The sequence below is a fragment of the Octopus bimaculoides genome, chromosome 5, assembly GCF_046866305.1.
Source record: "Octopus bimaculoides isolate indiv1 chromosome 5, ASM4686630v1, whole genome shotgun sequence".
Lineage (NCBI taxonomy): Eukaryota > Metazoa > Mollusca > Cephalopoda > Octopoda > Octopodidae > Octopus > Octopus bimaculoides.
Genome location: NC_142932.1, coordinates 522,533 through 545,346, shown reverse-complemented (window position 1 = coordinate 545,346; position 22,814 = coordinate 522,533). Strand labels below are relative to the sequence as shown.

Here is a 22,814-nt window from a genome sequence, read left to right as displayed (position 1 = left end):
TCTTACTTTACCTACAGTGTAGTGTCTCCTATGAAAAGGTGACATTTATGAAGTTATCGCGTATTGTTGCTCTACTAACAGTAGAAATTTTGCTAATATATGCAACCATGCTTCCAAACGCTTTGTATTTTCCAGTTGTGTCGATTTATTTTTAACAAATTTACATTCTCATAAGGATGAAGATTTAAATCAAGGTGTAATATCCTACGCAAACTACGTACTTAAATACCTAATGCAGGGGAAATACTTCTTTCAACAGAACCCACGTAAGGGGCTCAATATCTTTGTTGTTCGGATAGTTCACACAATTCACGGTGTCTTTTTTCCATGCTGAATGGGTCAACCTTAAGTTTTCTACGATTAACAAGATGATATTCCGATCAAGCGCTTTTCCATCATGGCCCTACATTAAAATGCAAACGAAAATTTTGTTACGTTTAATTAAGGGAGTAATCGCTTAAATAACAGAAACCCCCTCCCCCCAAACAAGACGATGTGGCACATTCAACTGCTTCGCAGCTACTGACATGGCGTCATGTGTGTTGCTTTATACCACCGAGCACGTGACCTCCAACACCTAACACTCAAATTACCGCCATTTTAAAAACCATCAGGTTTCCCTGCCGGACCTTGCAGTTTTATTGTATTCTTAGAGTATTCAGTTAAAGGATTTACTCTACAGGAATAAATCGTCAATACATCTTAAGCAAAAAATTTTATTTGGTCAACCAATCAGATTTCGAAGTCACTAAGCTAGCTAGACCCATATTGCAATGCGTCGGATGTGGTAATAGCGGGAACTAACGAATTAACTCCCTTGACAAAACCAGCTAGTTCCTAGAATAAATTACGGATGACTAAAAGTTTCAAAATAATCCATGAAGTCAGCGCCATCGTGTTTTTATACTTAATTTTAATTTGGACTGAAGTTTCTTCGTATCTTATGCAATTTTCTCTATTTATATTGTTTTATAGCAAACAGAGATTAAATAAAAAAGTACATTTATAAAGAAACTGCTATTATTTTCAAAGAGTTCAGAATGCACTTGAAATATGGAAGCGCAAATTGTGACACGTTTAGGTTTTCATAACTATATAACTGTAGTTTCGTCAGCAATCGTTTGCTATTTCTAAATGGAAATGCTTGTTGTCGCACATGTTATGTGGCCAACTAATATCTGATTCCAATTGAAATTTCAACTTGAAAATAGGTTTAGAACTGAGTTTGAGCGGAATACTGCTTGTCCAATCTGTTGGTAAAGTGTTGATTTTAATATCGATACTGATAAAGTAGAATTTCGATAAATATTAACATTTAATATCAATGACTGTTTCGACACCGTCTGCAACCAGGAAAATTTATAGCTTTTAGTAAGCTTTGTTTTATTTTTTCTCCAAATTGGCTTTCTGTATATATATTTTATTGCCATTATTTTATCTTTACATTTGCATTTACCAGCTTGATTAACCGTTTTACAAAACACTTCCCCTATTCACTAATACGGAGAAATGATTCCCATTGTATTTCATGTGGTGTGTGTATATATATATATATATATATACATATATATATTGTGTGTGTGTGTGCAACGATTTTCCTTTTCTATTTAAAAACATTGTTTTCTCTTCTAAATGAGATATTTATTTACATATATGTATCTTTAATTCTGCAGATTTAAATTTGTTTTACCTTTTCAATTTTTTTTTCTATATTTATATAATGAATTTTGTCGGTTTGTGTAAATCTTATGATGGAATATTTTCGTTTTTTTATCTTTTAATAAATTAAATCAAACAGTCACAATGTAATGTAGTGAAAAAATCTTGAATATCCATAAATTCTCTGGAAAGCTTATCCTTGCCTAATTTGTAAAATGGGGGTCCAGATTTAGTGAGAAGATCTAAACGATTTTGGCAACTCATTTTGTGTCCAACAAGGCCTTAGCTAAATTCAAAAACTCAGTATCCCTCTTCTGGTTTTCCCTCCCTATAAATATGTATATATTTCTTCGTTTATTCAGTGTTTCGTCTAGATTATTAAGATTGTTTTTTTTTTATCACTATTTGAGGTTTTGCCTTAATCTCGAACCATTTTTTTTTTGTTTTCTTTAACCCATTAAATACATAAACTTTTTTTATGTTTTCATAAAATAAATAGTATGGATGGAAAAAGTCTAAAATATTATAGAAATTGTTTGGGATTTGCGGAAAATTAATACAAGAACAAAACTATTTTAAATTGAAATATAGACTTCATAGTGTTTAATTTTCTTACTGTCCTGTTTTTTGGGACACTTGTGCATTAATGGGTTAATTATAGTCTTCCCTCAAAGTATTCTTTCCGTTTATTTTTGGGTGTTCCTTTCCTCTCATCCTTTAATAGTTTTCCCCCCATGTTTTTGATGTGAGTACTTTTTTTTTCTGAAAGTGAGAACAAGGAAGTTTTAATTAATTTATTTATTGTGGTATATTTAATATGTAGGTTTAATGTTTTTCTTACATTTCTTTATGAATTCCTCTGTACACATGAAGTTTTAGTCAATATTTTTTTTAATGAAACACTTTAAAGATATATTTCGCGACGATCACAATAAGAATTGAGAAAGGTTAAACCTTTAACGATCAGTGCTTGCGAGCCAGTTTCGATTCCGGGTAGATTATTTTCTTTTACTTATGTTGCTAATATATTTGAAGAGGCATGACTGTCGCACCAGTCCTTTTTGCCACCTCAACAACTCTTACGAGTTTATGTCTATGCAAAGAAGTCAGTAAGTTTTAAACTTTTTTTTTTTAATTTACCCATTCGTTGAAGAGCTGATCTAATTAATCGTGCGACTACAGAAGATTATCTTGGTGTTTTAATTTAGGTGTCGATGAAATGATATATATTCATATTCAGCTGAATCGCTTATGTTTGCGTATGTGTGTATATATATATATATATATATATATATATATATATATATATATATATATATATACGTGTGTGTGTGTGCCATTCGAGCGATCTTTCGCCTCGACGTTGTGTTTATATATTTTCTTGAGTGTGTTTATGCGCAGGTATCTATAATTGTGTATACACATGCATACATACACGCATAAACACAATACATACCCCAAAAATACATAGATAAAAGCGATGCAGCTGAAAAAAATAATAAAAATTACGGAAATTGCCGAACAAATTTACTTCTCGTATACTTTGTTCGAAAGATTGCTATATATATATATAATTAGTCGAAAGAAATTGAGCCGAATGTGTCGCTCAAATTTGATTCTTTGTAAATCGATTCATTTACATCACTTATGTCCTTGGAAAATGCATGAACGTTACCTAGTCTAATCCTCTTTATCGTAAATTCCACCACCTTGTGCATAAGCAAGTACTATTGTATTGCAAAACACCCCGATACAACGTTAGCTTCTATGTTACACCGAACACCCGTGCCGGTTTCGAATCCTTACTGGAAAGCAAATCCGCTTTAATTTCAGCATATTTTCCTTTATGAAATAATGCAGAAAAGGGGCAGTCTTTTTTTTCTCTCATAGAAAATGGGCCGGTTGGGGACAATAGATAAGGTATTGGGTTATGATTTTTTTTTTTCGGTTTTATCTGCTTTGTTACAGTTTATTTACAATGCCCCTGCTCTAACTGTCGGGGATAGGTGAACACCGATTTAGGCTCCGGCTCGAGAGCAACTGTATAGACTGAAGCCTAGCTCCAGTCTGTTACCTCTCCCCTTACTCTATTTTCTTTCGTGTGTGTGTGGTAAATTCAACAGGTTTTTTGTAGGTATATCGAGTTCAATTTCTATCGAGTCATTAAAATTATTTCTGGCCTTGTCTAATCTGTCGAATTTGTTTCTCTGGCACCAAGTAAATTGAAGGCGATATGCTCCTATACGATCATAGTCAAATGTCCGAAACAATTAAAGAATATGAAAAAAGATGTCATATACCTCATTTAATGTAATTTCTGGTTAATATTTTGTGTCCTACACATGGTTAGCGAAAATTGGACTGTTTTTGTTAATTTTCCTTTCCGTTTTACATCTACACCTAAGAGTAAATATATAGTTCCTCAAACAGTGGGAACAATGTATAATTGTTTCATTTAGTTATTTACAGTAAATTATTACAGTATTAAATATTGTAGAAACCAGTGTATATCAACTTGATCGATGCCAGCAACTAGTTGGTTTATTATTATTATGGAATATTGTTTACGGTGTACAGCATTCTTAAAAAAAGAAAAATCTTCTCAGATTTTGCCTAAGTTGAATTTAAGCGTATTGAAAAATATTCACATAATTTTCTAACTTGGATAATTTTCTATGCATATTTTTCTACTTACATGTGCAAATTCTAATGGAAAATATTGAACATAATACAATGAGTTAGAGGTGGACTGCATTACTGCCGTTTTGCATTTGAATCTTGCTAGGTCACTAAAGCCCACTCATCTCCAGAAAACATGAGCTGCGAGGTCTTTGTTGTTGAAAACATAAGGATGCTTGACTTTTCATGTGTTTTGCAATGTATCAGTCAGCTTGTCTTGGGACTTGATTGTTTATATGCAAGAACTATATTTTGGCGCCTTTGTACACGAGGTCTTTGAAGTCGCCTTTGAAAACTTACACCAAGGAGTTGCATAATATGTATGGTCTGTTCAGGATAGTACGTCTTATCCATTTTAGGTGATAGGAAAATGAGAATTCACGTGTTTATTCAAAGATTTAGCACAAAACATGAACGAAATGGTTTCAGTGGATAATAAAAACCAAATTACCACAGTAATCCTAGTGCTCTGCTTATTTTTTTATCTTAAAGCACATATAAAACGTACAAGCAATATTGGATTTATCATATTTTTCTCATGAATTTAATCTTTATTTTAAAGCGGAATTTGATATATATTTTTTTTATTTTTTATTAACAGGTTTATGAACTTTGCTGTTCAGCATGTATGACTAAAGATTGAAAATAATTGTAACAATAATAATTAGAAGAAAAGTGAAACAAAGCAAGAAAATATCAGCAGGTTAGAAAGTTTCTAAACTGGTGTGTAATATGAATGCAGCTGTTTGCTGATAGCTTGCTTTTGTTGATATGTCACCTCACGGAATCAAAGGAACAGGCAAGAAAAATAAGTGCACATCACTTAGTGTTAATGGACCAAAAATGCTTGCAAAGAAAAAAAGGAAGATTTTAAGTGAGACTCCTGATGTTGATGTGTCTGGAAAAGCAACCAGTTGGCGTGGTCTTAAATTTGAATCCTCAAATGATCTTAAAGAGAAGATACTGAAGCAGTTAACATGCCCATCTCGCCAATACAAAGGGAGAGATGGCGAAATAGAGCTTCCTCCCAAGAAAAAGCGGAAATTTCAAAACAATGGCAGTGTTGAAACTGATTCAGATGTAGAGCAAACTAGTCATCGAAGCAAACTGATGAAAAAACAGTATCTGGAAAAGCCTAGCTCTAAAATACATAGATGGAAGAAGCTGGCTGAAGATGCTGAATTGTATGGGTCTTCAAATTCTGCAAGCAAAGGCAAAAAGAAAAAGAAATTAATGACTGTAAATTATGAAGATGGGGTTTGTGTTTATGATTTGCACACACCCAGCAAATTGAAGAAAATGAAACGGCAAAAAGGTGCTAATCACATAGTCAACAAAAAGAAGGTTCATATTGGTAAACGTGTCATTACTCCTCACAAGGGAGGCCGAAAGGAAGCCATGAAACCAAAACTCGATGTCAGCAGCAGTCGTTTAAAACTTTTGTCTAAAAAACAACGAAAGAAGCTTGAGGAAAATTATTCACTGCAGATCTACAGTGATGTGGAATTGTCAGACAGTGATGTGTCTGCTGATGGACAAAATGTAATTTCAACCAAGAAAGGCAAGCTTTCAATGCCTGACAAGTGGAGTTATCGACAACTGCTGAGCAAGAAAAAGGCCAAGTCTAAGAAAGAACAGGAATGCAATGTTGGCAAGATAAAAAAGTCAAAGCAGCAACACGAGCAGGTTTTGGAGGATGAAGATTCCTACGACAATATTGATGAAGCTTCATCTGATGAAGATATATCAGAAGTTGCTGATGATGATGATGACGATGATGAGGATGAGGCTGATGATGCTGAAGAGGATGATGAGGAGGAGGAGGAAGAGGATGATGATGATGATGAGGAGGATGACGACGACGAAGACAGTGAGGCCCAAACGAGTGATGAAAGACTTGGTGCAGAAAAGAAAAATGTATCAAATCAGCATTTACCCAAGTAAGTTATTTATTTCTCATTACTTGATTACTTTTTTCTTCGTTTTTTATGACTGGTCTTTTCTAAAATATGCATAACATTAAGTCACTGGACTTTGTCAGCATAGGTATTTTTTGTTGTTTTTTGCTTTTTATATCATTTATGTATACAAAGAGAAGAGGAAACATTAATGGTTAAGTAAGAATTGAATTTGCATCTCTTGGTTTAATGCCCAAGTGTTTCCCAAATTAAACTTCTGTTAACAGTCTAAGCATTATTCATATATGTAGTTAAAATCTTTTCTAAATGTGTGCAAAGGCTTGTAAAATTATATGAAAATATTGATGAAGCATGAAGTAGATAATATCAAAGAGACTCAAGTTAACAAGAGATGTGGGTTTAAATCTTAGCTGATTCTAGCTAGAAATGCTCTTTTTGTCAGTATGTATATTATCATTTTAGAAATGTTTGCACATTGAAAGTAAACAGTATCTCATGTTTAATGATGCAGGCACAGGGAAGATATATTGAAAAAAAAGTGAGCTAACTACGATTTGAACCTCTGATTTTTTTTTTTTTTTTTTTTTTACAAGCTATTCAGTTAAGCTGCAAGATCTTTTACCAGTTTATCATGTTTATAAATTTAGACGTATTTAATCACATGTTCCTTTGATTATGATATTCTAAGGGCTACTGGTTTCCCCATCTTTTATGTTTCATATTTCTATTCATCATTACATAGATTTGTATCACACATTAATATATTGTTTTAATGTTAAAGATCCCAGTGTGAAAGTTTTTCTTGTTTTGATATCTCAAAATCGGTTCAGATGGTTAGTTTCATTTCAGATCTTATTTTATTTAATGCTTGGTTTCAGGTGTAGGAGATATCCTTGCAGTTCTCTTGCTCTGTTCATCAGCGCCACTTTTTTCATACCTGATACATATTACTTCATCTGTTGTTGGTTTGACAGATTTACATACATCTAACATGTTCCTCTCTATAGCAGTTTTTACAGTTTTATTCTTTTAAGCTACACACCAATGACAGACCAGTCACATGACTGCTCAAATTTTTCTTTTTGTTTAAGGTAATCAGAAAATAAGTTAGGATAATATTGCCTATGACTTATATATTTCCCTTCAAAATTCTTGGTTAATTCTTTTAGCTTGATTGAATGTTTTGTACCTTAGCTTTACTTTTTGGTTGGTTAGAACTTTGGTGAATTCTAATTTTAGCAAAATAATATTTGGTTAGTTGCAGATATTTACAAATGGTACATATATTTGCTACTAAATCCTAGATTCTATTTCTGCTTTAAATGTCTATCTCATCAGCCATTATCTTAAGGTTAAAGCTTTTAAATTTTTCTGGTATTGTTGAGAAAGCAATGTCTTTGCTGGTTTATTCAGCATGCAACTATTGAAGACTTACATTAATGCACACATTTTATACAGTATATTCTTTTCTTTAGGCACAAGGCTCAAAATTTTCGGGGAGGGGGCCAGTTGATTAGATCGACTCCAGTACGCAACTGGTACTTGATTTATTGAACCTGAAAGGATGAAAGGCAAAGTCGACCTTGGCGGAATTTGAACTCAGAACATAAGAGATGAAATGCATACAGTATAGATATTGCATTACAGTTCTTATCTTTTGAGAATGTATCTAAACCTGCACAAAATACTAAAGTAGCAGTTAGTAACTACTACAGCTGTAATTGGGGGTTGGGGGTTTTCAGTGCAAGAGAGACGATTGCGCTGGTATGGACATGTGGTGAGAATGGAGGAGGATAGCTGCGTGAAAAAGTGCCACACCCTAACAGTTGAGGGAACCCGTGGAAGAGGTAGGCCCAGGAAGACCTGGGCTGAGGTGGTGAGGCAAGACCTTCGTACATTGGGCCTCACCGAGGCGATGACTACGGACCGAGACCTTTGGAAATGGGCTGTGCGTGAGAAGACCCGGCAAGCCAAGTAAGATCGTTGCCAGTGCCCCTGGACTGGTTCTTGTGCGGGTGGCACATGAGATGCACCATTTTGAGCGTGGCCGTTGCCAGTACCGCCTGACTGGCTCCTGTAGGATTTTCGAGCGAGATCGTTGCCAGTGCCCCTGGACTGGCTTGTGCGGGTGGCACATAAAAGACACCATTTCGAGCGTGGCCGTTTTCGTGCGGGTGACACGTAAAAGCACCCACTACACTCTCTGAGTGGTTGGCGTTAGGAAGGGCATCCAGCTGTAGAAACTCTGCCAAATCAGACTGGAGCCTGGTGTTGCCATCCGGTTTCACCAGTCCTCAGTCAAATCGTCCAACCCATGCTAGCATGGAAAGCGGACGTTAAACGATGATGATGATGATGATGACTTACAGTGCCTGAATGTTTTGACTTAATCTTATTGGCATAATAAATAGATGTACTTGAACAAACAGCCCAGTTATCTACACACACACACACACACACACAAGCACTAATTTCGGTTGGTTGGATGGAGAGCTAGGGTTTTTTTTTTTCCTGTCCAAATGTAAATATATTATATTGTCTAATGAGATGTTAACCACAGTTTTTCCAGTTAAGATATTTTACTCTGTTCGTAGGAAGGTGTTATTTTTTAAAATTACTGAACTGTTATGTACTTAGACGAAGGCTGTGTGGTTAAGTTTGCTTCCCAATTGCTTTGTTACAGGTTCTGTTGTACTATGTGGCTATTTGGGCATTTGTTTTCTATTGTAGCCCCTGGCTAACCAAAGCTTTATTAGTGAATCTGGTCGATAGAAACTGAAAGAAGCTTGTCTTATATGTTTGTGCAATAGTTGTAATCAAATATCACTATCTTACATGTGGGGTCAGTCATTTCCAATCTTCTGTGAAAGTGTTTGGCCATAGAAAAATATTACTTTGCTTGGAAACAAGTGAGAGTTGGTGACAGAAAGGACATCCTGCTGTAGTAAATTTGCCTTCACAAATTCTGTTTCCTCCATGCAAGGAAAGGAAAGTGAACATTAAAACAATGCTGATAATGAAATAATTTAGTAACTGGCAATTGTGATCTTAAGTTGATTAGATTGGTCTAAGTATTTTAATGGTCCTTTATTCCTTGATCTGCTGCAGAAGCTAATAGTAGATGAATGGCTGGTGAGAGCTGTCCAAGTCATGCACAGGAGTGCTGTTAGTGAGGTGACAGTAGTGTGCACAGTGATGAATTTGGTGTGCAGATAGTTCATCAGGTCTACACCTCCTTCTGTTTGTCGGTCCTTTAAGCCATGAGAACTCATTGCCTGTCAGAAATCCTTTCTGCTGATTCTCTTGTTCATACAGCTGAATCTGGAGTAGAATTAGAAAAATTTCAGATGTGCTAGTAAAACTTGGAATCAAAGGGCCTTAAGGTTAACTTAGCAAAGTCCTAGTAAGCAATAAAGCAGTACACTAATCCCTTTAGGAAAATGGCCTTGTTCAGTATGTAGAAATCTCATATGGTGTACTCAGTGCAAACTATGAACATATTAGAGGTGCAGTGGATTCACAGGAAGATTAACAGAAAGTAGACTTTGTGGAAGCTAGCATTCTCTACTAGACATACCTTGTTAGTGTGCATATATGACAAAGTGTAAATGTATTGAAAGAAAAATTGGGCATAAGAGGCATCAGCTGTAGTGTGCTGGTATGGTTAGGTGATGTGTATGGATGAGGATAGTTGTATAAAGAGTGTCAATCACTAAATGTGGATAAAACTTGTGGAAGGGGGAGGTCCATGAGAAGAGACTGACCTCAGGTTGTTGAGCCACAGCAACGTTGTCAAAGGACCAAGATGATTGGCAGTTAGTTGTGCTTGAGAAAACCCTTTCCTCTTAACGTATTGATAATGTTTATGTCCCTGCACCCAATCTGTACCTGTGAAGCCTTCCACACAACTCATTTTTATAACCCTCATCCCTCCACCTTTTTAATGAGATACTATTTCCTCAACTGCTGCAATTTTATGAACAGAACTGCACATATTTCATCCCTTTTGTGCTACCCTCTTCTTGGAACCACTTCTTTTGTCACTCATCCTGCACTCCCCAACATTATTCCTTTCAATTTTATTTTTCAGAGGAGTTTCCTTTCCCTCATACCTTTTGATGCATTCCATTGAACTCTCCCCGCCCATATTTTCCTGTCATTATATCCACCACTATGTCCTTCTGACTTGCATCTCTGTTTCTCCTACATCTTTATTCATCTCCCTATTTTGCATGTCTATGGTTATATTATACTCTTACTCGCCACCCACTCCTATTTTCCTTTACCCTAAACTGACATTCATCATTAACCACACCTCTAACCTTGTTCACCATTGACTGCATTCACCTTTATCTTCATCTTTGTTTGTCTCTCTACTTTCACACTTGCACAAACCTATCCTCTTATCCATCCTCAATTCTCCGTTCCTATTTTTCCTTTAGGCCCTCGCACCTCATCTCTCCCATTCTTTCTCCTTTTTACTAGGGTAGCTATATATCTTCTCTGCAGCAAGACATCCGTTCCTGTCTGTCTATCATGCTTTAGCCTCTCAACACAAAGCTACCTCCCTCAGTACTGCACTTCCATTCTGTCAAATGGTCTTGTGAGTTAATTGGTGATCTCATGTGCGCCACTGCCATAAAAATAAAGCACCCAGTACACTCCATAAAATGGTTGGCACTGGGAAGGGCATCCAGCCATAGAAACCATGCCAAAGTACATATTGGAGCTTGACACAGTCCTCTTGCTTGTTTGATCCTGTCAAACCATCCAATCTCTGCCAGCATGAAATATGGATGTTAAAGAAGGATGATATATATTGCGGCTGAGAACATGGGTTTTATGGTTGTCATATCTTTACCTATTTGTGTATAATGTAAACTGATTGCTTGATGCTTGGGTTTTTGGAGATCTTATAAAGAAATTAATGATTGAAAACAAAACAAACAAAAATTAGTTTAAAAAGAATTCATATCAATAGCATTATTACAACTAAAATTTTTTAATCACATTTTACAAGAGAATTATTAAAGCTTTATCTGAATTAATTAGATATGTTGATTAAATAAAATTGATTTTTTAAAAAGGCTAGAGTACTTAGTTGAATAATTGTTTGTTGTTTAGTTAGTGTTTAGGTATAAAATTCAATACCAAGCAAAATTGTATAATCTCTTTTGCCGTCTATAGCATCATATTTCTGTATGTATAGTTACTGAAATTCTTAAGAGTCTCAGCTACTTGCCAATTACTTTTAACCTAAGTTTGATAGGTTTTGAGTGTAATACTCTTTATTTTGGGGCTTATTTCTTTCTGGTTGTATCAGGGAGCTATTTGAAGGCTCTTCTTTTCTTGTCCAAAGGAAAGGTTATATTCCAATCAACATAGTATTTATTTTGGCTGGACTGCCTGTACTTATTTCATTAAACCATGAGCAATGAAGGACTAAATTGACTGGTGAAACATTAAGGGCTGAAATTTGTTGCTAATAAGTATTAATCACTTGACATTTATCTCTGTACTAATTCATTGCTTTTCTCTGTTAGTATATGTTTGATAAGTTCATCTCATTGTATATTAATATACTTCAGAGCATCACCTCTTTTGTACTTAGATATATAGTCTTATGTATAAGGTGGTTTGCCAGCAAGATAGGGTTGCTGTTGTCCTGTCTTTATCCCTGGTTAAAGATCAGTTCAGTGCTAACTTTTGACTGCAGGTGCTACTACATTTAGAAATAAACGTTTTTTTTAATTGGACACCTTTCATTTTCACAAACTGCTGCTAAGATCAGACTAGTACATTTTTTTCCCCCATTTGACTCTTTTCGTGTGACAATAACATTTAATTCTCCAATATTTTTAGCATTTCCATGTTATATTAGATTGTTTTAGACAGTTTTTGTTTTATCAACATCATTCAACACTGTGCTGCATTTTCATACTCAATACAAAATAAGATATCTATATTTTTATCTATTATTTACTATTGTAGGAAGGAATTAATGTTAAGATGATATAATTCATAACACTTTTATCACCATTCTCAGTCTCACTGCTATTACATAAGACAACATATTTGGTGTAGTTGTTAGAAATTGGTTTAGTTGCTGTAAGTCTAGCTGTTTTGAGCTCAAACCCTGTCTGTCTCAATTTGACATAAAAACTCAACATTTATACCAGTAATATATCCCACTCCCTTACAAAATTAGTCTTATCCCAACACAAAATAAAATGTATTCATACCACAGAGGTATATAAGCATCTCTTACCTTTGGCTATGAAGTCCCATATGGATGGTTAAATGACACATATAGGCTTCTCTGGGATTTTACAATGTAGCAAGTAGGGTGCATATAAGTGTCTCTGGTATTTTAGGGCTATCTTTAAGCAATGCATATATGTGCCACTGGGATTTCATAGCTGTAAATAAGACATGCTAATGTGCATCTGTGGTGTAGATGGTGTTAAATGTCCATAGAGATGATTAAATGAATAGCTTTATTATAGCTGTTTTATCAAGATGTTGAAATTGTTGCTTCATCGTTTCTTCAAGGAAAATCTTTCGACTCCCTATCATCCTTCTGAAGAAGGAGAATTTATAAAATTAATTAATTGCAGTAAAATGATGAGGATCAAATCTCTTGAATTATTTCTTAAAATGATAATCAAAAAGACTTGGTGCTGAGCAGAATATTATTTGTGGTTAATTTATACTAGAGTCACTTAGAAACCACTGTTATTGGTTTCAAATTTTGACACAGGGCTAGCTATTTGAGAGAGAGGCTAAGTTGATTACATCAATCCCAGTCACTGACTTGTACTCATTTTATTGATTCCAAAAGGATGAAAAGCAAAGCTAACCTCAGTGGAATATAAACTCAGAATGTAACGATGGACGAAATCCTGCTAAGCATTTTGCCCAACACGCTAACGTTTCTGCTGGCTTGCTACCTTAACCACTGTTCAAATATTACTGACTGTTTTCTATTTTCTATTACAATCTGAACAGGCTTGAACTGCTGATGTTTTATTTTAAATCAGAGAGTATGTAGTGTTATAATTCCCTTGATGTTTTTGCTGTCAGAAAATTAATTTTCTTTCCAAACACAATGGCTGAATTTAATTATGCTGGACTACTGGCTAATACAGTCAGTCATTAGCCATAGATCTATTTTTGTTTAATGATGAAATGTAATTCCTACAGTAAGATTTGAACTTGTGGTTCTATACATCTCTAGTTCAATTTTGTTTTGGCTTTAAATGTGAAAAAGTTTGACAAAGTTGTTTTGCTTAATTATCGCAATAAGACTGTATGGATGTGCTCCTGTAGTTTTCTGTAACAGAATTCAGTTAATTTAACATATCTTGATTGGTCGATTGATAGATATTTACAGTTGGTTTTCACTGAGTACTGATGGATGGGTAAATTCATAGCTTTACCCATGTGTGTACACACTTATCACAGGAATAAGTTTTTACAAATATATATAGTCTCGGTAGAATGTTTTGTTTTGTACAAATTGACACCAAAAACGTATTTAATGTGAGAAAAACATAGGTAAGTTTAGGATTGTTATTACTATTATTTTTATTTTATTTAAAAAGATGTTTTGACAGCTTAACTGAAGCATAACACTAAAATTAATTGCATTTTTAACATTTAAAAAAAATTTGCTCTTTGACATTTTATACTTGTAAATATGAAATACATGTTTTTTTTTTTTGTTAAATATATAGTTATGCATTGGTTATTTCTCATTGATTATGAGTGCTAAGCCAAAATTTGCTTAGATACCCTTTTTTCCTTAATTATTTCTGGTGGTGGTGGTGGGTGTAATTTTTTTCCTGTTCTAATATAAATTAACTGTCAGGTAAAAATTTTTTTTTTTTTTATAATATAGTTTTTAAGTGAAGTTCTGTTTTGAGAATGTTGTTTAATCTAAGGGAAAATATTCAATCACTAAAACTTCATAGCTAATTGCAGCACTTTTAATGGCTCAAGAATTTTTCATGTTAGTGTTAATGAGTTAATATTTGCAAATTTTGTATATTGTACAATTTGGAAGTAATTTCAATAGCTTGTAACAGAATTTGAATTGCTGACATTCTAATCAAAAGTCCCCAGCACCTTAACCTCGCACCTACTGTCTCTAGGCTCATTATAACTATTATGATTGTAAATCATTTTATAAGTAAGAAATAGGTGGTAATATAATTTGTTGATATTTATATCAAGTGCAAAAAAGTTCTGTAATTTTTTGTTGGACATTAGCTCACTTCCTCCATTAAATTAACATTGCCAGTATAGATGCATGGTGTGCCACATGTCAAATGTCAGAGATTGCAGTGCAATGTGAGATGAGGTGTTTAGCTCAAGAACACGATGTACCGCCTGGTCAAGGAATTGAACCTCTCATCTTTTGTAAGGCCACTTGTTAATGGAAAGTTTTCTTTTCCTGTTGGTTAAATTTTTAAAAAATTTTTCTTTAGGCTACAGCTATTAGTTCCAGAAAAACATGTTATTGTTTACTGTACATTTGAGCAAGAACGAAATTTTGATCTATACATTACTTTCTAATTTTTTAAACTATTTGCAGGAGTCATGGAAATTAATTTTAGTTTATATCTTTTTCATCTGGAGATGTTCAGAGACTGAAGTTAAGGTGCTGGAATATTAAGTCTTCCTTTTATTTAAAAGTGTTTTTTTTTTCTTATCCCTATTAACAAGATAGATTTTTTTCTGTTTTGATTCTGCTCCTTTAGGGTTTAGAAAACTACGGCTAATTTTTCTTTGGTGAATTCATACATATACAGTGTTTGTTTTCTATTCCAAAATATAAGTGCTAGATACTTCAGTTTATGTATCTGTGTGGCTGTGTACACACATGTATACACTTATCGTAGGAATAAGAATATCTCTCTCTCTCTTTTTTTTTTTTTTTTTGAGAGTTGCATATAGTTCATGTTCTGATTTGGTGACTGATCTTATATTGAAATCACTAAAAAAGCAATTTCCCCTTCTCCCATGACCAGACCCCAAACCCTTCCCCTCACATATATTGAGCAACAATTTATAACTTTGAGGCCTGTAACACTTGTAAATCTGCAAGTTAAACATTTACATTGAGAAAAACTGATCATAGATTCTTATTCAAATATTTGTTTGTTGGGTTGAATATGGAATTTTATAGTTATTTTATTTATTCTACATTATGGTATTCTAACAGATAAATTTTTGAAGAACTTAAGTTAAATCTGTATTGTCAACATCTGCTGGAATTTGGGGGGGGGGGGGGGGCAAAGATAAATTTCTGCTCTGACAAGGAAGGACAAATGTTAGTTTGTTTTTTATGGTACTCTTTTGTATTTTAGTACCTGCTCACGTTAAAAAAGAAAAGGTTGATGTAGGGTTGGCATTTGTGATTGAAATATCAGTTCCGGTTCTCTGTTATTGATCTTAAGATTTCTACAATTAGAATTCATATTACTTGTATGATTTTTTTTTTCAAGTTCTTTGTTTCTGTTTCTTGTTTGTTAATATTGTAGCAGCTCTCATTACAAATTCCAAGGTTTAAATAATTTTCTTGATAAGAATTATTACGTGATTGTAAGATTGTCTTTCACTCAAGATACTTCCCTATTCGAAAAATGCTTAAGTTAAAGTCTTGCCACTGAAATAATTGTTTTAATGAACTGCCTGTTCCAGGGTTGCATTGGTAAGTTGTCTAGAGTCTACAGACCAACTTGAATAAATTCTAATTGTAACCACTTCAATTTTGTTAATAGTGCTCTTTTTGAAATGTTTAAACATAACATTCTCGTGATTTTCCCCTTACCTATAAATTCAAGACCTAATTAACAAATCCTGATAATTATTTGAAGTTGAGTACATTGTGAGCATGTTAGAATCCATAGTGTTCAACATATATTTTCATTCTTCTTGTTTATCATTAGTTCTCATAAGTCATTTATCCAGAGTGAATCTGCCAACATGTCTTCATATTCTCAGCTGGTTAATATGGTAACTGAGTATCTGAAATGGTTTTCAATTTAATCCGTTCACCATTAGTAATGTTAAAGTGAGTTGGTTATTATAGTTGATAACTACTTTTACACTATCACTGACTGGCATTGCTCATGATTTTGGTAGTCTGAAAAGCTACAAAAACTGAAGCTAACTTTACAATAAATTGTTAATCTGTATTTTTATAAAAATAATTGCTTTAACATACTTAACAATTACAATAGTTGAATAACTTGGATCAGTAACATGATCATCTGCACTGAATCTTTTCCTCGTTAATAAATCTAAGCCGCATCTAATTTACCGAATATCTTCAACATTTTCTTTTTACTGTTACTGTGATAAATTCTGCTCTTTCAAATTTACCAGCTTGTACACATTATATGCATTCATTTCAATCAACCCTTACTAATATTTGAACCAAGTATAACCAAATAGTCCTTAACAAAGGCTGAGAACTCTGCTTTATTGGAGAACTAAGCTCTTGCCATTAGTCTTCAATTAATATTCCATTGTCTTAAATTGCTTAGTCCACAGCTGTGGGAATAAGTGCCAACATTTCTGAAAATGTTACCTTTTGTTTAATTAAGGAGATTAATCCAAACTGCACAACTAAACTCTGGCTTAATGGGTACCTATAACTCTTGGAGATATTCATTTTTTTATAATTGGAAGGCAGAGGTTGAGTGGAGGTAATAACATCACAGAGTCAATTAAAATTTGCAATTATTACATTGGTAACAATTGGAAATATCAAAAGTAAAATCTTGTAAGTTTAAAAAAATGGGATTATTCTTGACTTGTCTGTGGTATTGTATCCTATAAGAGTCATACACATTAATATATCTCAAATATTTCTAGCAGGTTATAAATGATTTGTTACTTAGTGAGTTATTAGAAGAAAAAATCTCATTCATAGAATATAAGATTACAAGTTACAGTATTATTTAGTCTTTAATGTTTCCCTCTCTACTTTTTTTGCTCTTTATATAGTAATCTGCTTGTGTGAATTTGTAGGGCCAATGACGGTCAATATTAACCAAGCATCTGCACATATATGTGCAGGCCTGGACAAAATTTATTGAAGAGGATTAGCAGTTGTCCATGCATGCAAATCTCCCCTTTTCACACCACTGACGTTTTTCCTGGGGAAAGGTTACTGACCTGGGCTAGTACAGATAGGGACCAGTGTTGATGCAAGCATTGCTGTCAGAACACTGAGTTAGAACACATACTACAAGGCACTTTGCCAACTTTCTAACAGTTCTACCAACCCACCACCTTGATTTGCTACATTTTTATTGCCCCTAGAAAAAAGAAAGTCAAAGTTAACCATTACAGGATTTGAACTCTGATGCAGACAGTCACCACAAAATGTTCCTATTGCCTCTATTAGCATAATTTGCCACCCTGAGTTTGTATTCAAGTTTTTTTGCCCTACAGAAATTGTCATTGTCTCATATAAGAGCCTAGTGTTAAAATGGTTTCAAACATTAGACCAAAATTAACGTAATGATTAGATAAGATATAATTGGATGTTTCTTTCTCTAGAAACATTATCAATGGAAAGGTTTTTTGTTTTTTTTGCAGGGGTGGGGGTTGTAACATTGTTCCAAATCCATAAATTTGTAGGAATTTGTTGAACCCAGCATCCCTCATGTTATGGAAACACTGTGATCCTGAAAATCAAGTCTTACATGGAAGTCAGTGACAGAAAGAATTTGCATTACAAAATTATGGCAAGATTTTCAGGAATGCAAGGATTCCATAATGCCAGAGATTTATGTACCTGTTTTAAGGACCCTAAATGAATGAAAGGCCATAAGTACCTCAGTAGCACTTAAACTCAGAGCACAGAATGGAGTTAAGTTTACTTTAATATTCTACATTTTCTAACATGCCAGATGGCAGTTTATTGATTACATAAAACCCTCTCCATGGTTGCTCAGTCTGCTAGAAATAGCACCCAAATACCCTCAAATTGTACTCTTACTGCCTTATAAAAAGACACTCTTGTCTTAGATGGGATTGTCACGGCAAGAATTCCTTCAATCAAAAGTCTGCTCATTCAGAGCTGATATGAAATGAAACAACTCACCGCAAAAGAAGTTTGGCTATATATTATGTGCTGTGATTTTGGTAATGATTTCCAGCCACAAATTAATCTCAATAATTGTCTGACATTTTTTTTATCAATGACAGATAAGGTTGACCTGAATGGGATTTGAACCCAGAATCTGTAAGAATATAAAAGAGATGTAACTAAATATCTCAAGGCTCTCTGAGACTCTTCAGTAATTTATTAAACTAACTGCATCCATTTTTTACATGAATCTTTGATTTTCATGGAATTTCCCTTGCATTATAACAAATTTGACTTATGGTTTGTTTTCATCATCATCATTTAACGTCTGTTTTCCATGCTGGCATGGGCTGGGCAGTTTGACATGGAGTTGGCCAGCTAGGGAGCTGTCTAAACTTCAGTTGTCTGTTGTGGTATATTTTCTACAGCTGGATGCCCTTCCTAACGCCAAACACTTTACAAAGTGTGCTGGGTGCTTTTTATGTGCCACCAGCATGGTTGCATTTATGTAGCACTGGCATGAGTGCATTTCATGTAGCACTGGCATGAGTGCATTTCATGTAGCACTGGCACCTGTAAAGGACAAGCCTGTATGTATGGATGATGCTAATTTTACTTAGCTTGGTGTGACTTAAGTACAGCAAATTGCCACAACTCCTGGTCCTTGTCATTTCCTCAGTGAGGTTCAGCATCCAGTTCCTTTCTCAGCACTTTGTCCCACATCTTCCTGGGTCCACTCCTTCCACAGGTTCCCTCTACAATTAGAGCTCTACACTTCTATAAGCAGCTGTCCTCATGCATACACACCACATGACCAAACCAGCATGGTCTTCTCTCTTGCACACGACATATGATGCCTCTTACACTCTGTCATGCATGCACACTGACATTACCCATCCAGTGGCAGATGCTAGATTCATTTCTTTCAAGCCTTTGCAAGTCCTCTATAGCCAGAGCCCATGTTTCACTGCTATGTAGCATAGCTGTACACACACAGGCATTATACAGTCTGCCTTTTACTTGTGAGAGAGGCCTACTCCAGTCAAAGTTTTTAAGATTCAGCAATGTCAGAGTTGGGTTGGTAAGAATGTTATATTTAGTTACATCTCTTTTATATTCTTACACATTCTGGGTTCAAATCCCATTCAGGTTAACCCACCAACACTGACTTATCATTTCTGACTTTTGGTAGCCCAGAGCTAATTTGATTACATCCTATTTGAATAAACTTAGCTAGTCTACTGAAATCTCAGATAAAGCTAATAACCATATGACATTTCCCCCCGTAGCATCTGTAGATTAGAGGACATTGGAATAGTCTACAAAATCGAGATGAGTGAAAATATTAGTACCTGAGGCATCAGGCAACCACTTGTGAAAGTGAAGTTTTGGGGGGGGGGGGTCGGGGGGGGGGAACAAGTTGGAGACTTGATATTACAAAAATACACAGAAAAACTGAAATGTTTTACCATTTTAATGATAATGGTGGTGGGTTGTAGTAAATTCTTCAAATTAGGTTATTTTTACTGATATCTTTTTTAAGATACTTGTTTTATCATTCTTGGTTTTGATATTATTCTTCACTAAACTTTGCATTTCATTAATTCATAAAAATAGATCATACAGTAAAAATTACTTTACACTACTGTACATAAAGGTTATGCTAAACTACCATAGCTCCTCTAGTATTAATAACTCATTTCATAATCATTTCTCCAGAACTATCATGCAGTACTTAACCTTAATGGTTAAGGTTTTGAAGAAAGGAAGCTTGATGTTATTTACTACTTGTTAATAAGAAAACTAATTGATTATATATTCATTACTTATTTTGTCAAACCTTCTTTGTGTGTGCATATGCACATGAAGTTATTTCTGCTTCTTCACTTGAGCAGCGTTTTGTTTACATTCTCAGTAAACATTACATTCTGCAGCTCTACAGTTTAGAAGTTTAGTGGAATAAAAGACACACAAAAAAAAAATCCCTTACTTGAGAAACCTGTAAGGGTTGGCAACAGGAAGAGCATTGAACCATAAAATATTTCCTCAAATAAGTATCTCTCCAATCTGTGCCAGTATAGAAAAATGAGCAAAAAATAATTTAGTTGATTTATCCCCTGTTCTTCTTTTCTCCTTCTTGGGTAGTAGCAATATTTCTCTATTTGGACTATGCATGTATGATGTTTTACCCATTTAAAAAAAATTTGGGAAAAAATTCTATATGACTTACTACGACCCCTATAAATAATTTCGCCTTCTAATTCAAGCATTATAAAATTTCACTTTGTATTAAACAAAGAATCTAAATCTATTAATCCTTCATCTCTTAGAGAAGACCATTAAATACTGCTTTATTTTAGTAACTAAGCAAAACTTGCACATAATAATATGAATGTTCTTTTACTCATTGGATTAACTTACAATGAAATCTCTTGGCTTTAAGTGATGTATGCAAAAAATATTATATTAAGCAAATACCTAAGAGCTGTATCTGGTCATTTTAAAGCTTAATAACTTGGGTTTTGAAAAGCTGCTATGAGAAGGGCAGTGGGTGTTTAAAGTTTTACAAAGCTGCCATGCAAAATGTGTAGTCACTCAGTTACATATATCTTTCAATTGAAAGACAAGAGGGCAAACATGTTACTGAGTCGAGAATTTTTTCAAAGTCTGGAGTCCATGGCAAAATAAATTTAAGAGGATCTCTGGTAGTAAAAAGGGATTAACAACCACTAGCTTAGTATAACAAATGAAATAGTCAATTATCTAAATAGTTCTTTTTTTTTTTTTTTTTTTTTTTATGTTTACTATCATTAGACCAGCTTTCAATGTATTGAGTCATCCCATAAATAATGTGGTTTTTTAATACTTTTATTTTTCAAAAGATAAACAAAGTTCCTTTTTAATCTAAAATATACTCTCCTTCATTTTCTACAATGTTCTTCCATCTATCTGGTGGACTTGCAAGGCCCCTCTTCCAAAATTTACTTGTCTGTGATAAAAAATACTCCACTACTATTCTGACCTCGTCTCCAGAATTCATATTTCCATCCAAATGATTTTGAAGACTTGCAGAATAAATAATCAGATGGGGCAATGTCTGGTGAATATGGTGGTTGGGTCATTGTTTCCCATTCAAACTGCTCCAACCTTTGGAATGTCATCCTCACTCTGTGTAGCCGAGCTTTAACCTGATGGAAGAACACCTTTTGTCTTGAAACCAAAGATAGTCATTTTTCTTCTACTGTTGACTCAAGCTGCTCACAGTAGATTTCCTTTGTTATCGCTTGGTTTTGGTTAAAAAGCTCAAAGTGGACTAAACCTTTCATATCCCACCAAACAGATAACAATACCTTACATGGGTGAAGACCTTCTTTAGCCTGGGGTGCCCCTGTTTCTCCTTTCCCTACCCATTGTCTTCGGCGCTTGACATTTTAATAGAGAACCCATTTTTTGTCATCAGTTGCTATTCAGTCCAAAAACAGCTTCATTTGTGAGATATGACAACACAGAAGAGCACACATTCACTCTTTGCACATGATTAGCCTAGGAAAGTTTGTGAAGAATCCATTGACTTTTCCGATGGCATGCAGGTGTCGATGAATGGGGATTTTGTTCCACCAGGGTCTTCAGGGCTGTAGTTTCCGGCTCAGAATTTCTGGGACCACTATTGACTCAATTTACTGACTTTTCCGATGGCACGCAGGTGTCGATGAATGGTTGAATGACCAAATCTAAGCTTCTCTGCTAGTTCCTCAACAGTTACGATGGGACTTTGTTCCACCAGGGTCTTCAAGGCTGTAGTTTCCGGCTCAGAATTTCTGGGACCACCATTGACACTGGCTTACGCTTATTGTCCAATCCCCATATACTGTATAAATAATATTCCTCACACTTTTCGTTGCATTGTTGCCTTTATTGAACTCATCATCATCGTTTAACGTCCGCTTTCCATGCTAGCATGGGTTGGACGATTTGACTGAGGACTGGTGAAACCGGATGGCAACACCAGGCTCCAATCTAATTTGGCAGTTTCTACAGCTGGATGCCCTTCCTAACGCCAACCACTCAGAGAGTGTAGTGGGTGCTTTTACGTGTCACCCGCACGAAAACGGCCACACTCGAAATGGTGTCTTTTATGTGCCACCCGCACAAGAGCCAGTCCAGGGGCACTGGCAACAATCTCGCTCGAAAACCCTACAAGGCCAGTCAGGCGGTACTGGCAACGGTCACGCTCAGGATGGTACATCTTATGTGCCACCCGCACAAGAGCCAGTCCAGGGGCCCTGGCAACGATCTCACTTGGCTTGCCGGGTCTTCTCACGCACAGCACATTTCCAAAGGTCTCGGTCAGTAGTCATTGCCTCGGTGAGGCCCAATGTTCGGAGGTCTTGCCTCACCACCTCAGCCCAGGTCTTCCTGGGCCTACCTCTTCCACGGGTTCCCTCAACTGT

The 22,814-nt window shown here is 35.0% G+C and overlaps 1 protein-coding gene across 3 annotated transcripts in view; it reads left to right on the top strand.

The window, feature by feature from the left end:
* Positions 1-1,126: 1,126 nt before the first annotated feature.
* The window catches only part of LOC106871249 (polynucleotide 5'-hydroxyl-kinase NOL9), a 58,585-nt gene continuing 36,897 nt past the window's right edge, over positions 1,127-22,814 (top strand). For 2 of the 3 annotated variants that reach the window (XM_014917602.3, XM_014917601.3), the window contains exons 1-2: positions 1,127-1,371; positions 4,940-6,278. In XM_014917602.3, coding sequence (XP_014773088.2) covers positions 5,110-6,278 — 1,169 coding nt within the window. In that variant the 5' untranslated portion in view covers positions 1,127-1,371; positions 4,940-5,109. Of the gene's footprint in view, positions 1,372-2,380; positions 2,405-4,939; positions 6,279-22,814 lie in introns of those variants that run through there. The other variant, XM_089351910.1, reaches the window with a different exon arrangement.